Source organism: Oryctolagus cuniculus, chromosome 2 (genome assembly GCF_964237555.1).
Source record: "Oryctolagus cuniculus chromosome 2, mOryCun1.1, whole genome shotgun sequence".
NCBI lineage: Eukaryota > Metazoa > Chordata > Mammalia > Lagomorpha > Leporidae > Oryctolagus > Oryctolagus cuniculus.
In genome coordinates, this window is record NC_091433.1 from 31,554,536 (window position 1) to 31,570,971 (window position 16,436).

General features: G+C 39.5%; 1 protein-coding gene across 2 annotated transcripts in view; it reads left to right on the forward strand.

The window, feature by feature from the left end:
• Nucleotides 1-16,436, forward strand: part of NWD2 (NACHT and WD repeat domain containing 2) — a 192,186-nt gene that overhangs the window by 166,034 nt on the left and 9,716 nt on the right. For both annotated transcript variants that reach the window (XM_008274917.4, XM_051830700.2), the window contains 3 exons: nucleotides 7,318-7,521; nucleotides 10,177-10,321; nucleotides 15,754-16,343. In XM_008274917.4, the coding sequence (XP_008273139.3) occupies nucleotides 7,318-7,521; nucleotides 10,177-10,321; nucleotides 15,754-16,343 (939 nt within the window). The remainder of the gene's footprint in view (nucleotides 1-7,317; nucleotides 7,522-10,176; nucleotides 10,322-15,753; nucleotides 16,344-16,436) is intronic.

Here is a 16,436-nt window from a genome sequence, read left to right on the forward strand (position 1 = left end):
CAGGAGCCAGGTACTTATCCTGGTCTCCCATGGGGTGCAGGGCCCAATTACTTGGGCCATCCTCCACTGCACTCCCTGGCCACAGCAGAGAGCTGGCCTGGAAGAGGGGCAACCGGGACAGAATCCGGTGCCCCGACCGGGACTAGAACCCGGTGTGCCGGCGCCGCAGGCGGAGGATTAGCCTAGTGAGTCGCAGCGCCAGCCAGAACCTGAATTTTAACAAGCACATTGGATGATCCAAGTGCAGGTCATCCACAGAGCACATTTTATAAATTGATCCATAGACCTGACCCTCCCATCAATTCTAGGACCACCTTTATTACAACAGAAAGAAGATGAAGAACCAAGTGTTAGTGTGTTGCTAGTGCATTTATGGCCTTGCTCCAGGATCAGATCTCATTTCACCAGTCATCACTTTGTCCTCTCTTCTCAGCTTTGTGCCTCAAATCCAATTGGTCTTGCCTTAAATTGTGGCAGTTGGCTCCATGGTGTTTCTGGATTTCATGACTGATCTATGGATGCTTTGAAATTACTAAATCCCACATCTAAAGTTCTGATTGTCTACCTGGTCCTCCATTCATGACCAAACCCCACCTCTGTGCCCTTTTTGGATTCTTCTCATGCCTGCCATTTATACATCCTATTATGGGATTGCTGGATCTCACATCATCACTAAAACCTCACTCTTCATGACATACAGCCTGACTTAGAATTAACCAAAATAACTAAGATAAGCATTAGGCTGACTTCCCTAAAGATATCATCACCTTCTATGTCTGATAAAATGAGATCATGCTAGGGCCGGTGCTGTGGGTAGTAGGTTAAGCATCCGCCTGCAGTGCTAGCATCCTATATGGGCACCAGATCAAATCCTGGCTGCTGTGCTTCCAATCCAGCTCCCTGCTGATGGTCTGGGAAATCAGTAGAAGCTGGCCCAAGTGCTTGGGTGCCTGAACCCACATGGGAGGCCCAAAGAAAGGTCCTGACTCCTGGCTTCAGATCAGTCCAGCTCCAACCATTGCAACCACTTGAGGAGTGAACCAGCAGATGGAAGACCTCTCTCTGTCTCTCCCTCTGTCTGTAACTCTACCTTTCAAGTAGATAAATAAATATTTTTTTAAAGAATGAGATCATGCATTCCTGTGCAGTGCAAGAGATTTTAAAATAGGAATTGGAACATTAGAAGTTGAGAAACAACTTGAAGTACACGATTTTTCTTACATACAGTGTATTATCAAGGATGGTCCCAAACCAATGCACATAAAAATAAAAGTGTACTTAACTGGCCTTATGATATATACAGTTGGGATCAGAACAACTTATCTCAAAAGAAGGTACTAAAAACCCTTGCATGAGGCAGGCACTGTAGTGTAGTGGACTAAACCAGCACTTGGGATGCCTGTATTTCATATCAGAGTGACTGGAATCATGTTCCACCTCTACTGCCAATTCACATTCCTACTAATCTGCCTGGGAGGCAGCAGATCATGACTCAAGGACGTGAATCCCTGCTACCCATGTGGGAAACCTGGATGGCGTTCCTGGCTCCTGGCTTTTGCCTGATCTAGCTGTTACAGGTGTTTAGGGAGTGAACCAGCAGATGGAGGAATCTCTATCACTTTGCCTTTCAAATAAATAAAAATAAACAAGCTTTTAAAAATACCTTGCATACCATGCTGTAATAATGGATACCAATATTGTGGAGTTCTCCATATAAGTCCCTTTGAAAGGGACTTCTGCAGCCAAAGAGAACAGATAAGTCATGTCCTCTTACTGTCTAGTCACTGAGGCTACTGCTGAGAACTGATATTGAAACGGAATCCTGTTAACCACAGTCCCCTTCAGTAAACCAGTTGTACTAGATGGATTGTGTTCTGAGGAGATAGAGGGCAGAGTCTGACCAGAGATAGTTTGTATAGTGCCTGCTTAAAGAATACAGGCTGAAATGAATGTTGCTGACAAAATGATACCTTTCCAATCGTTCCTCTGCCTTTTGACATCTGAGCTATTACCTTTGAATGCAAAAAGAAGCTTCAAGCATACCTTAATGGTGTCTTTCTCTGTCTTGGTTCATTTATTTATTCAACAAACAGATTTATTAATGGTTTCTATGTGCTAGGAGTAAACAACTCTAGACAGAGATTTACCAAGGATTTTTCTTATTCTCCTACTTGCCCAATATCAGATGAAAAGAACACTGAAATTGTAGTAATGGGCAGTAGAAGTAGGAAGAAGGGCCCCTAGGGAATTCCAGTTTCATTAGATAAATAAGACTTGATGTTTATGTTAAAGATGCTAGACAAAGAGAAGAAAGATGGGGCCGGCACTGTGGCTCACTTGGTTAATCCTCCACCTGCGGTGCTGGCATCCCATATGGACACTGGGTTCTAGTCGCAGTTGCTCCTCTTCCAGTCCAGCTCTCTGCTGTGGTCCAGGAGGGCAGTGGAGGATGGCCCAGGTGCCTGGGCCCCTGTACCCGCATGGGAGACCAAGAGGAAGCACCTGGCTCCTGGCTTCAGATCAGCACAGCGCCAGGCATGGCGGCCCCCTGGGGGGTGAACCAACAAAAGGAAGACCTTTCTCTCTGTCTCTCTCTCACTGTCTATAATTCTACCTGTCAAATAAATTTTTAAAAAAAGAGAAGAAAGAATGGCAGTGGGTAATTGGCCTAGGCATTAAGATGTGCATGTCCCATAACACAGTACTTGGGTTTGAGTCCAGCTTTCTGCTACTGCTGACCTTAGATGGCTCAAGTAGTTCAGTCCCTGTCACCTACAAGGGAGACCTGGATTGGGTTCCTGACTCCTTTCTTTAGCCTATCCCAGTTTCCTCTCTTTTTCTCTTGCTCTAGAATAAATTTTCAAAAGAAATAATGAGTGTAGATGCCTATGGATTCAATAGGAAGCTTCCCATATGTACTGTAAAGCAGACAAAATTGCCTTTGATGCTACCAATTTGTGGAAGAATTCACTTGTGTCCCCTCCTGGTTTCTAGTATATAAGATACTGAACATTAATTGAAAGACTAGTTTCTATATAAGCTAAAGATTTTATTAGTTTAAACCAGAAGTTCAGTCATCTGAGGGGTTTGATGAACTGTAGGAATGCTCGGCTCTGTAAACACAATTTCTGACTTAGTAGATTTGGGATGGGGCCTGAGAATTTGCAAGTCTAGCAATGCCCAAGTGTAGAGGATGATGATGCTGGGCTCCTGGACCACACTTTGAGAACCAGTGGCTTAAGCAGCCATTTAGAGCACCTTTCAAAGTGTTGCTCCACAAGGAAGTACAGACAGCATCACTTGCTTTAAAACAAGAAAGTCAAAAACCACGTTTCCCTTCATATGTGGAAGATTTTTTTTTTTAAAGGCATCTGTATGCAGAGTAGCAATTACTAGAGGCTGGGAAGGGTAGAAATGCATGAAGGATAGGGGGAGGCTGGACCAAGTTACAAAATCGGAGTCATCTGGAAGGAAGAAGTTCCCAGTGTAACAGCACAGTAGGGTGACTATAGTTCACAATAAGTGATTACATATTTTCTGAGAAAACAGAAGGAAGGAGCTAAAAGGCTCCAATCATAAAGTAATGACAAAGAGAAATGCTAGTAATCACCCTGAATTGATCAGTATAAATTGCATGTATTTGTTGACTTATCACACTGTACCCCATAAATATGTACACTTAAAATGATTAAAAGAGGCAGGCATTTGGCCTAATGTTTAAGACACCCACATCCCATATGAGAGTGTCAGGGTTCAATGCCCAGTCCAGCACTTGACTCAGCCTGGTGCCTGATTCAGATTCAGCGTTTCCAGATTCTCAGTGCAGAGACTGGGAGGCAGGGGTGACAACTCAAGTAACTGGACTTCTGCCACCCACGTTGGAGACCTTGATTAGTTCCTGGTTCCCAGCATCAACCCAGTCCCACCCAGCCCCTGTGGGTGCAGGCACCTGGGGAGTGAACCAATGGATAGGAGCTTGCTTTCTGTCTCTCTGACTATCAAATAAATAAAACTTTTCAAAGAAAAACCAAAATAGTGAAAAAAGAAAAGTCTTCAGATTCCTCCTTTTCCTCATTACAAAGTAGTATGTTTGTACTTCAAAAATCTTTTTAATTAAAACAATAAATTTAAAAATAAAGTTCAACAAAACACTGTATTTACAACAAAAGTGAGACAGGCATCTTTTCTTGCTTTGGCTTTTTTGATCTTTTTTTTTTTTAATTTTATCTTCCAAATGTAAAGGAGAACCGCAGTATTTGTCTTGCTGTGTCAGGCTTATTTCACTCAATGTGATGTTTTCTACTTCCAAGCATCTTGAGGCAAATGATAGCATTTCATTTTTTATAGCTGAATAAGTTTTAATATTTTGTGACTATTTTAAAATTTGCCTGAGTGAAGTTGACCATCTTTTCATTTGACTGTTATGCATAGCCCCTGCCTATTTTCCTGATAAACTATGGTCTTTTTACCTGCTGTTGAACTCTTTATTTAGTGCAGTTAAGCCTTTGACTAGAAACTAAATTAAAAATATATAGTTTTTTAAAATTTTATTTGTTAGACGAGTTTCATGTATTTAATATACACAGATTTAGGAACATAGTGGGATTTCCCCCATACCCTCCCTCCTGCCCATGCTCCAACTCTTCCTCCCCCTTCCCTCTCAGATTCCTATTAATTTTTACAATGATATATTTTCAATATACTTAATTATCATGTAGTCAGCCCTACTGTAAGTAAAGGTGTTCAACAAATAGTATGAAGAGAAAGAAAACAAAACACCATTCATCAATGAAAGAGGCAAGGGCTATAAACAATCATCTAGTCTCAAAATATCTATTTTCACTCTGTTACATTTCAGGTATTAGTTACATCAGATCAGGGAAAACATATGAATCTGTCTTTTTGGGACTGGCTTATTTCACTAAGTAGAAAGGTTTACAGTTGTGACCGTCTTGTTGAAAAGACAGGATTTCTTTTTTTTTAATAGCTGAGTAGCACTCCATAGTGTGTGCATATATATATATATATACATATCATAATTTCTTTATCCAGTCAATAGTTGATGGAAAACTGGGCTGACTCCATATCTTTGCTGTTATGAATTGTGCTGCAATGAACATGGGGTAAAAAAGGCTTTGTAGAAGGAGTTTGGGCGGATTCCCTCCCTTTCAGTAGTTTTGAATAGCTTGAGAAGAATTGGAATTAGTTTTCCTTTAAATATCTGGTAGAATTTAGCAGTGAAGCCATCTGATTCTAGGCTTCTCTTTGTTGCGAGAGCCTTTTTACTGATTCAATTTCTGTCTTGGTTATTGGTCTGTTCAGTTTTCTATATCTTCATGACTCAATTTTGGTAGACTGTATGTTTCTAGGAATCTATTTCTTCTAGATTTCCCAATTTTTTGGCATTCAGCTCTTTTAAGTAATTTCTGATGATTCTTTTTATTTCTTAGTATTATCTGTTGTTACATTTCCTTTTTCATCTCTGATTTTACTGATTTTGGTCTTTTTCTCTTTTTTTGGTTAGTTGCACCAGTGGTATATCAATTTTGCTTAGCTTTCCAAAAAAAAACTCTGCATTTCACTGATTTTTTTTTTGTATTTTGTTTCAACTTTATTTCTTCTCTAATTTTAATTATTTCTTTCCTCCTACTAATTTTGTTTTTGTTGTTGTTGTTTTTCTAGATCCTTGAGATGCCCTGATAGTTCATTTATTTGGTACCTTTCCAATTTCTTCATGAAGGCACCAATTGCTATAAACTTCCCTTTTAATACTGCTTTTGCTGTATCCCATAAGTTTTGATATGATGTATTGTCACCATCATTTGTTTCCAGAAATTTTTTTATTTCTCTTTTTGATTTCTTCTATGAGCCATTGTTTGTTTGGGAGTTTGTTTTTGGTTCTCCATATATTTGCATATGATCTAGATATTCTTGAGTTGTTGATTTCCAGCTTTATTCCATTGTAGCCAGAAAAGATGCATGGTGTGATTTTGATTTTTTTTAATTTGCTGGGATTATGGTCTATCCTTGAGGAAGTTCCATGCACTGGGGAGAAGAATGGGCATTCTGCAGCTGTAGGATGAAAAGCTCTCTAAATATTCATTAGTTCATTTGGTCTATAGTGTCGATTAACTCTGCAGTTTCCTTGCTAATTTTCTGTCTGGTTGATCTGTCCATTGCTGAGAGTGGGGTATTGAAGTCCCCCATTACTATTGTACTGGAGTCTGTGTCTCCTTTTAGGTCCATTCACATTTCTTTTAAATAGCCAGGTGCCCTATAATTGGGTGCATATACATTTATTATAGTCACATCTTCATGTTGAAATGGCCCTTTAATCATTACATAGTGCCCTTCTTTGTCTCTCTTAACAGTTTTTGTATTGTCCAATATTAGGATGGTAACACCAGCTCCTTTTTGGTTTCTGTTAGTATGGAATATCTTTTTCCATCCTTTCACTTTCAGTCTGCATGTATCTTTGTTGGTGAGATGTGTTTCTTGTAAACAGCAAATAGATGGGTCTTGCTTATAAATCCATATAGTCAGTCTGCATCTTTTAGCTGGAGAGTTGAGGCCATTTATATTCAAGGTTAATATTAATAAGTAATGATTTGGCCCTGCCATTTTTCCATAAATAGTTCTTTTGTTTACTTTGGATTTCTTTTCTGCTTCTACTGGGGGGTTTTCTGCCTTCTCATTCTTTCATAGTGAAGGCTATCTTTCTGTGTTTCTGTGTGTAGTACATCCCTGAGCATCTTTTGTAAGACTGAATGATTGGCGACAAATTCTTTCAATTTCTGTTTGTTATGGAAGGCCTTTAAAAATATGTAATATTAAAAAGTAAATAATAAACTCCAAAAAACAGTAAATTCACAAAACTTTTAAGTTTAAAAGTACCCACTCAGAGACAACCATTAATGACCTTGCTACGGAATTAGGTATCAACACTTGATAAAACAACTCTTTTGTTTGAGGCTTTACATATTTGACACTTCTAAGGTCCCTCATGTCATTTTTGTTTGTAAAAAATAAAGATCAAAATAGAACAGCTTTTGTTTTTATGTAAAGTTTGAGAAAGTAAATTTGTAGCAAAATTCTATATTTTCAATTTGCCTGACTTCTCAGCATGTTTGATGATTTATTATAATATGATCAATTGAATTGTATTTATGAAATCAAACCTCTGTCATTAAAAGAGAAACTGACAAAACAATATGTCATATTGTCTACTTTGTAATATTTCTTAAGTGATCCTATGACATGAATGCTCAAATGTCTTTCTTGGTGATCCACTAAACTGAACTTTCCTGTGATACACAGGGACTGTTAGGTGAAAAATATGGGAACATCCGAATCCCTGGAGAAGTTGAAGCCTCAGAGTTTGAAATGATCTTGGATGCTGCCGTGGAGGCCAAGTTGGAGACCAAGTTAATGGAAGAGTGGTATTGTCGAGATGAGAACTCTGTGCCCGCAGCTTATTACCTCAGACCCAAGTCAGAAGTGCTGAGGAGCAACAAAAATGCAGTAAGTTGCCCTCCTCTGCAATGTGTGTATCTTCCCATTGCTTTATAATTGCTCATGACATCCAGGAGTAGGTTTCTCCATGGAAAAAGCACAACAGACAGACAGACATACTGCCCTATGCCCTAAATTTCCTTTGCCCAAGTAAATTCTCACTAATCCTTAGGGGAATACAAATCAAAACCACAATGAGATATCACCTCACACCTGTGAGGATGGCCATTATCAAAAAGCCAAAAGATAACTGTTGGATGTGGAGAAAAGGGAGCCCTGGTATAGAGTTGGTAGGACTGGGAATTAGTGCAGCCACTATAGATAACAGTATGGCAGGCCCTCAAAACGTGTAAAACGGAACTCCCCTATGATCTAGCAAACCTACTTCTGGGTATACATCCAAAGGAAATTAAGTCATTGCACTCCCATGTTTATCACATTATTCACAATGGCCAATATACAGGAACAACCTAAATGTCTATCACTTGTTGAGTAGATTTAAAATGTGCTACTTATTATTTATACATATATACAGGGCGGGGGGAGAAATATTATTCAGCCTTCAAAAAGAAGGAATTCCCTCCATTTACAACAACAGGAACAAACCTAGAGAACGTCATGCTAAGTGAAAGAAGCATACAGAAAGACAATACTGTGTAATTTCACCCATATGAGGAAGCTGAAGTTGAACTCAGGGTAACAGTATAAGGAAGTTTACTGTGGGTTAGAATGTGGAAAATGTTGATCAAAGGATGCAAACTTTCAGTTCCAAGGTGAATAAATTCTGGAAACCTATGAACAACATCGTAACTATAGTGAATTATAATGTATTGTATGGTTGAAATTTGCTAAGAGTGGACTTAAAGTGCTTTCATCACAAACACACAAATGGAATGGATGAGTATGTTAGATTGATTGTGGTAATCATTACTTAATGAATGCATTTATCGAAACATTGCAGAGTAGGCATTTGGCACAGCAGTTGAGATCCCTGTTGGAACATCTGCATCCATATCTAACTGCCTTGGTTCAAGTCCACTTGGAAACTCCACTTTCAATTCTAACTTCCTGTTAAAGTGCACCCTGACATGCAGCAGGAGATGGCTCACATTATTGGGTTCCTGATAACCATATGATAAACCTGTTTGGAGCTCCTGGCTTCTGGCTTTAGCCTGGTCCAGCCCTGACTCTTGTGAAGGGGGAGTGAACTAATGAATAGAAGATGTTTGTGTGTGTGTGTGTATCTGTGTCTGCCTTTCAAAATGAACAAGCATTAATATGTGGACCTTAATAAAGTAAAAGAAAACCTAAATCCAAAACTACTAAACTTTCAAATCTCTCCTTTCCTTTTAGCACCTCTGACCTTTCTTCCTGTGTCATTTTCTTTCTTCCTAAAGTATAAGTTTTGAAATTTTCATTCCTAAAGTATAACTTTTGAAATTTCCATACCAGAAGTCCACTAATGATGATCTTATTAGTGTATGTTTACCTGAAAAAATTATTATTTTCCCACTTTCTATAACATTGATTTTAATTGGAGGATATCTATATCTGTGAATTCATATATTTTTCGGTTCTATATAAAATTCTCAGCCATCATCTCATTAAATGATATCTCTCTTCTTTTCCCTCTGTTCTTTCCTTTTTCCTTTTAATTGCAAACTGCTACATGTGATTAAAAGGAAAGGGACTATATATACAGTGCATCATTATATACAGTGTGTGTGTGTGTGTGTGTGTGTATATATATATATATATATATCAGTATATACCAGTATATACAGTGCATCATTGGCCAAAATGTCATTATGTCATGCATAGTTGGCCATTAGAACATCACATTCTGTCCTCCATGTTTCTTAATTGTCTTTCACATTATCAATTTCTTTATCTCTCTGTGATGTTTTCCAGAATATTACTTTAAGACTCTTTTGTTTTTGAGTTTTTCTTAAACTGTATCTATTCTCTCTATACATTGAAATTTCTAGTTCAATAGTTGATATTTATTTTCTGAAAGATTTGCGTGTGTGATTTTGTTTTAGTGAGAAGGTCCTTCTTCAAATCTGTCTGCCTGTTTTTATTGTCTTTTTTCATTTACATTTTCCCTTTAACACTTCAAACAGTTTGTACTGTTGTATCTTATGTAGACTCATGGTATGACATTAATTCATCCTTGAGTATAATAGGAACATCCTCATTGTCCCCAGTATATACACTGTATATATTCTAAAACTGTATAACACAGGATGAGGGGAAGGATGAGCCTATTCATTGCATGTATCATTTAGACAGATTCAAAACCAGGTGTGGATATGCATCCCTCTTCCAGTGAGAACCTCCGTGGTATGGTCAGCAGTCAGGCAGCTACAGGAAGAGAACCACATTTCAGGACCTTTTGTATGTGTTGTTCTAATATTCAGCATAAAGCATTTTATCATGCAGCATGAAACCATATCAGAATGCTGGCCATTTGTATTTCATCCTTTGAAAAACACCTGTTGGTGTCCTTTTGCCCGTTTCTTAACTGATTAAACTAGACACTGTGTGTAAAATACCTATCATAATCTTGTCACAGAGAAGGCCTTCAGATAACACCAACTGCCTTGCTCTTACATAATGGTTTTCCTTTGATGACTTGAACTTTTCACTTGTGCATTTCCACAGATGCAGCCTGCTACCACTGCTGACAATGAGATGACCTGGAAAGAGATATCAGATGAGATCAAGAAGATATTTAAGGCTGCTGTAAAACTGCTACACGAGAAGGGTAAAATGAAACACAGCCAAGCTAAGAGGTACCTGTTCTCAGGTAATTCCCATCTATCCTCAGTAAGCTCAATTATAAGTAAAGATGTATCCACTGCTTCCCTTCTGTGGTCCTGTGCATTGAATCTAGTTTAAGGCATAGTAAAATTTAATTTTCTGAATGTTTCAGTGACCTGGAAAGGCAAGTGTTCTTTTGTGTTGAATCATAAAAAGCCTCTACTTATCTTGAGGGCTTCTCTAGAAAATGTGATTTTAAAAGAAGTCAGGTGGATATAACAGACCGGACACTCCCATCAGTTGAGCTGTTGATTCATTCACTGGTTCAGTCATCCAGCCAGCACTTCTTGACCTGTCGGCCTCTTTTGTGGCAAGCACTAGGCAAACAACAGTGAATCAGGAGGCAAGGGCTCTATGCTGGTTTTTATTTTTGAGTGGGGGAAAATATGAGAAAGGAGTCCGACAAACAGGATCCTTTCTGATTAGGTAGGATAAATGGGATACTGCCCAGTGACAAGATAACAGTGTGGTTGATGAAGGGTGAGGTCAGCTTTGTTAGATAGAGTTGACCATGAGGAGATGACCTATGAGCTGAATGACCAGAAATCAGAACAAACCAGGAGTGCCACCTGTGTCTGAGGTATCGAATTCCAGGAGGAAGGATTATCAGGCTCAAGATCCTTGAGACAGGAATGTGCTTTAGTAAATTCCAAGAGAGACAGAAAGTAAAGGTAGTCAGGCTCAGGGAGGAAGAGACGAGGTCACAGGGTGAGCCCAGGCTGTAGGAAGAACCCAGTGTTTCATCCTGGCAGTGGTGGGAAGCCACGGGAGGTGTGAAACAAGAGTGGTGTCAGGACCTAAGGTAGAATTGGTATCGCAAGCTCCCCAGCTACTGAGCAGCGGCGCACACGTCAGTCTTTCTCAGTGGTGGAAAGGCTGCTGCACAGCAAACTACAATCTATAGGAATGTCAGTCTAGGACACACACATACACAGTACAGCATTCGTTCAGAAAAGTCACAGTGATGAATCATTGAGGAGGGAGTGTCTGGCACGATGGTTAAGATGCTACTGGGACACCCACATCACGTATCAGGGAGCCTGAGTCTGTGTCCTGACTCCATTCCCAACCCCAGATTCCTGCTAATGTGCACCCTGGCAGGCAGCAGGTAACCACTCAAATACTTGGGTGTCTGCTACCCACGTGGGAGACCTGGATGGAGCTGTTGACTCCTGGCTTCAAGCTGACCCGGCCCCAACTATTACAGGCATTTGGGGGAGTGAATCTGTAGATGGGAGATCTATCTGTGGCTGTCTGTCTTTCTCTTTCTACTTCTGCTTTTCAATTAAATAAAATAAGTAAAAATTAAATAAAAAATACAGTGTTCTTTAAAAAAGAATAATTGAGAAGGAAGCAATAGTAGTGGTTTTATATTTTTTGAGTGGTGTGTCCAAGCATTTGCAAAAACCAAAATCATACTCTTGATACCATTCTCACTAGATGCATTTCTTTGAAATTCAGAAAAGTTATAAATCATTTTGAAAAATCCCATAAAGAAGGAATAAAAAAATTGGTTTATTTTAAGTCCTCTTAAAAACACTAAAATTGTCAAGAATAAGCACTGTTTTTCAAAAACACAGACTAACACTTATCCTTCTTCCTCTGGGACTTTTTGATCCATTTTTGAGGCTCTAAATCTCCATCTTTATCATGGACATAACAACTCTGTTTGTAAAAATGCACTGTAGAAGAGAGAATTCCCAGAGCAAGGCTTTTCTATATTTTACGTGAAAGACACCAGTTTGGCATCCTCTTACTTATACTGTGTTCAGTATACTTACTTATACTTATAAGTATACTTACTTATACAAGTGTTCAGATATTCTATTGGCAAACTCTTCCTCCTAATTTTCTCTGTCCTTCAGAACTTTGTCACATGAACAGCCATGGGGACGTGATTCATTTCATATGAAGTACCACAAGGGGATTGTTTTCTGCTTCAGGTTGCATCTCCTGAAGATACACCTGCTTGTGAAATTTTATTTATTTGGCCTTTCAAACTCATTTTAAGATCACATGTGCACTGTCAAAATTGCTGCAAAAGAGCCACCTCTTCCAATGGAGAAGTGCACTACGTTAGTATGTTCAGAAATCTTGAAAGTAATAATTCAAGAATTTAAGCTTGTAAAGGTGTATGTATTTGTATTTGGGTGTAATGTTTTATAGCTTTGGCTCCACCTTTTTAAACAAAAGAGGGAGAGTACTCAAAATGGTACCTTTTCGTGAACGTCAAAACTGAGTTCCCCCAGGGATAGTAAAGAGATTAATGATCTCATGGGTGACAGTTACCGGGTCTGAGAATCCAATCCTCATATTACCTTCATTGGGCACTGAGACTTGACAAACTTAAAGATATTAAGGAAAATGCAAAGACATAAAAGTAATTACAATGTTCTAGTAAAGTAAGAGAAAGCTTATAATATTTACAGAAAGTATCAGAAATTATACTTAAGTCTCCAAAAATCATGGGGTTGTGTTTTACCTCTGGCAATAATTTTATACAGCTAGTCTCCGATCACATCACTCATTTACTCAGATTCCTTTCTTTCTTTCTTTCTTTCTTTCTTTCTTTCTTTCTTTCTTCCTTCCTTCCTTCCTTCCTTCCTTCCTTCCTTCCTTCCTTTTTTTTTTTTTTATTTGACAGGCAGTTAGTGAGAGAGAGAGAGAGACAGGGAGAAAGGTCTTCCTTTTTCCATTGGTTCACCCCCCAAGTGGCTGCTACTGCCGGCATGTTGCAGCCGGCGCGCTGCACCGATCCAAAGCCATGTGCTTCCTCCTGGTCTCCCATGCAGGTGCAGGGCCCAAGCACTTGGGCCATCCTCCACTGCACTCCCAGGCCACAGCAGAGAGCTGGACTAGAACAGGAGCAACCGGCACCCCTACTGGGACTAGAACCCAGGGCACCGGTGCCACAGGCGGAGGATTAGCCTAGTGAGCCGCAGCGCTGGCCCAGATTCATTTCTGAACTCTGTACCCTACCCTATCAGGAACCCTGCACATAGACTGAAGCTTTGCTAGACTTTACCACCTTGGTTTATCTGCATCTCTTTTCATATCCCATTTATGTTCAACACTCCTGACTGGCACAGTCTTCTTTCCATAGATATGATAGCAATGTGAGTGGAGTCATTACCTAGGAGGGAGAGTGGCAGCATGTATCTGATGGTCATGTATTGTGTCTACATGCCACAGTTGGAGCACTTCCTGTCTCTTTGTGATGCTGTCAGAATCAGCACCCTGCTTATCCAGTATGTGCTCTATAATTTTACTCAGGCGGCTTGAAAAGAAACAAACTGGGGCTTTCTATAGTAGCTCATGAAGCTGAGATTTCTCACATCTCCTCCTACCTCCATTATAAAATGTGCTTTCTTGGTATAGGGCATACATATGCCCTGTAAACCCTTTTAACTGGCCTCCTTACCCAACTTGCCAAGTATAACCCTCTGTAAAACAGACTGTTGCTAATGGCACAGCTTGTTGAACACCGATGGCTATAAAATATCTTTTTCTCTTGAATCAAAAATTTTGGCCAATTGCTATCATTACTAAGAAAAACCATCTTGGCTTTAGTAGGTATAGAAGACAGTGGATTACCATCTTTATTGCTGTGATGTTTAAGCATTATATGCTAGTAGAATCTAGTTTGTTTCAGGTGAAGAATATTCTTTGAGTTTCCATGTTGAATGTGTTTTGGGCTAAACAAACAATGAGCTACTGCTGCTTGCAGTGTTAAAAGAAGAGTTATACTAAAAGGATGACTTTCAAAAACAAATCCTATCTTCCTCAATACTTTAAAAAGAGAGAGAAGGTGTGTGTGTGTGGGGTGTGTGTGTGTGTGTGTGTGCATGTGCACTAGATTTCAGTTGATGTTGAAGTTGTGGCCAGCACATTTAAATTTGCTCAATTATGGCCAGACCAGCCCTCCCTGCCCCAGTCTACTGTCGGGTGCCAGCCCAATAAAGTAGTCACCTGCTTAGGCAAGCCTTCCGCGATTTCTCCAAGTGGGCCTGATCCCTGACTCTTCTCCCTGGGTCATGCTCTCCAGTAACAGGACTGAAATAATCATAACATGTTTATTTTAGAGACTCCAGAATAAATTTCTGTTGTCTTCTACTGGCGTGTCAGCTCCGTGTCTCAGTCTGTTGACTGCTCTAACAGAACACCACAGACTGGGTGTCAGCCACAGAAATTCGCTTCTCACAGTTTGGGAGGCTGGGAATGTGCAACATCCAGGCACGTCCAGCTTTGGTGTCCAGTGAGAGCTGCTTCCAGGTTCACAGATGGCGTCTCCGCTGTGTCTTCCTGCAGTGGGATGGCCAAGGGACTTCGCTGGGCCTCTTCATAAGGGCACTAATCTCACTCATGAGGGCTCCACCCTCATGACCTCATGAGCCCCCAGGGGCCTCCAGTCTCTAAATGCATTCGCATTAGAGTTCAGCTTTCCACATGGGAGTTTTGAAGAGACACAAACATTCAGTCTATAACACTCCAGAATGGCCTTTTCTCTCCGTGTTATATGTTTTCTCTCCACATTAATATTTGTAACTAGTAACATGCATAGAACGTAGTACAGCTCAGTAAAGATGAATTAGATGAAGGGAGGGAAGAGGAAAAAAGAAAGGCAGGAAGGGAGGGAAGGCAAGAAGGAGTAAAGCCTTGCCTTAAAATTCATTTCCCCTGCTTTAATTATTTTATATATTTTTAATTTCTTCTATGAACAGTTTTATTTTTATTACAATTGATCCAGTTTTAAATGTGCTTTTAGAGACTAAAATGATTAATAATGCAGACTGAGTTGTATATAAATGTGTAAATTATAAGCCATAATTTGCTTTAACTTAGAAGAAAGTTAAATACAAAATCACTTCTTGGTACCTTTCTGATAGATACAGTGAAATTTCACAGTGACACAGATAATTCGGATTCTTCAGTAATCAGAACATGATTGTATTTTGTTTTAGAAACTTTTGTGTTTGTATTGAGCAAATCTGTCTGGAGTACAATATTCTATAAGCAAAATGGTCAAGTCACATTGTAAAGGACGTACTGATAAAGAACCTGGCCCAAATTGGTCCCTGCCCTTACTTCAGTCTTACCAACAGCTAAAATCAGAGAGAGAGACACTGAGCAACAGTAGAAGAATCAACTCTAAACTTGATGTGCTTTTTTTATCATGCTTATGCTCAGCCTCTCCCTGACACTGGGGAAGAAGTTCAATGACTTTTTTTAGAATCCATTTATGTGAATGCCAGGATGCTTCGTAAAAGACCCATAGGAAAATAAGTGATTTTGCTGTAGACTACTGCATTGCAGACTGTACGCACAACTTATCACTAGTAACTAAGCATTGAGTGTTGGCATCTGGGCACTTTGCTCCTTCATTCTAGGCAATAACCTCCTGGTGTTATTTTCTTTCAGCCATAGAGGATGAATTTGACTTCGCTCTAGGAAAGCAAACTCCAGCATTCCTAAAGAAGTGCGTTTGCTACATTAGGAAAATTGCTAACATTGAGCGCTTTGTGAAAATCCCAGAGATGGGAAAATACATGGATATCACTGGAACAGATCCCAGGATTATTCGCGACCCAGAAGCTCAAGAGAAGCTGATAAAACTCAGGGATGAATTTATTCCAACTATTGTTGCATCATCTAATCTGAGAGTATACACGTCTGTTACTCATTGTGACATGAAACTAGGCTATTCCCAAGAAATAGAAAACCATTACATAGAAGGACTTGGTAAACAATTTTATGAGGACATGATTGACATAATCCAGGCCACAGTGCAACAGAATTTTGACACTGAAACAGATACACTGTATGATGAAATCCTTCAGCATTCCTCCCTATGTAAAACATATGCCTCCTTCTACGAGTACAAGTGTGAATCTCTAAACATCGTGCATAAATACCTTCTCCCAAGCAAAACTGGGCACATCAGCCCTCTCATTATATACGGTGGACCATGCACTGGGAAGACCCTTCTGCTAGCTGAAGTAGCAAAGAAGGTAAAAGCCTATTCTTGCCTCTGCATAGTAATGAAAACTTTGAGTTTCAGAAAGAGTTAAACTGGTCAAATTCATTTTCATTTCCAGTTTTGA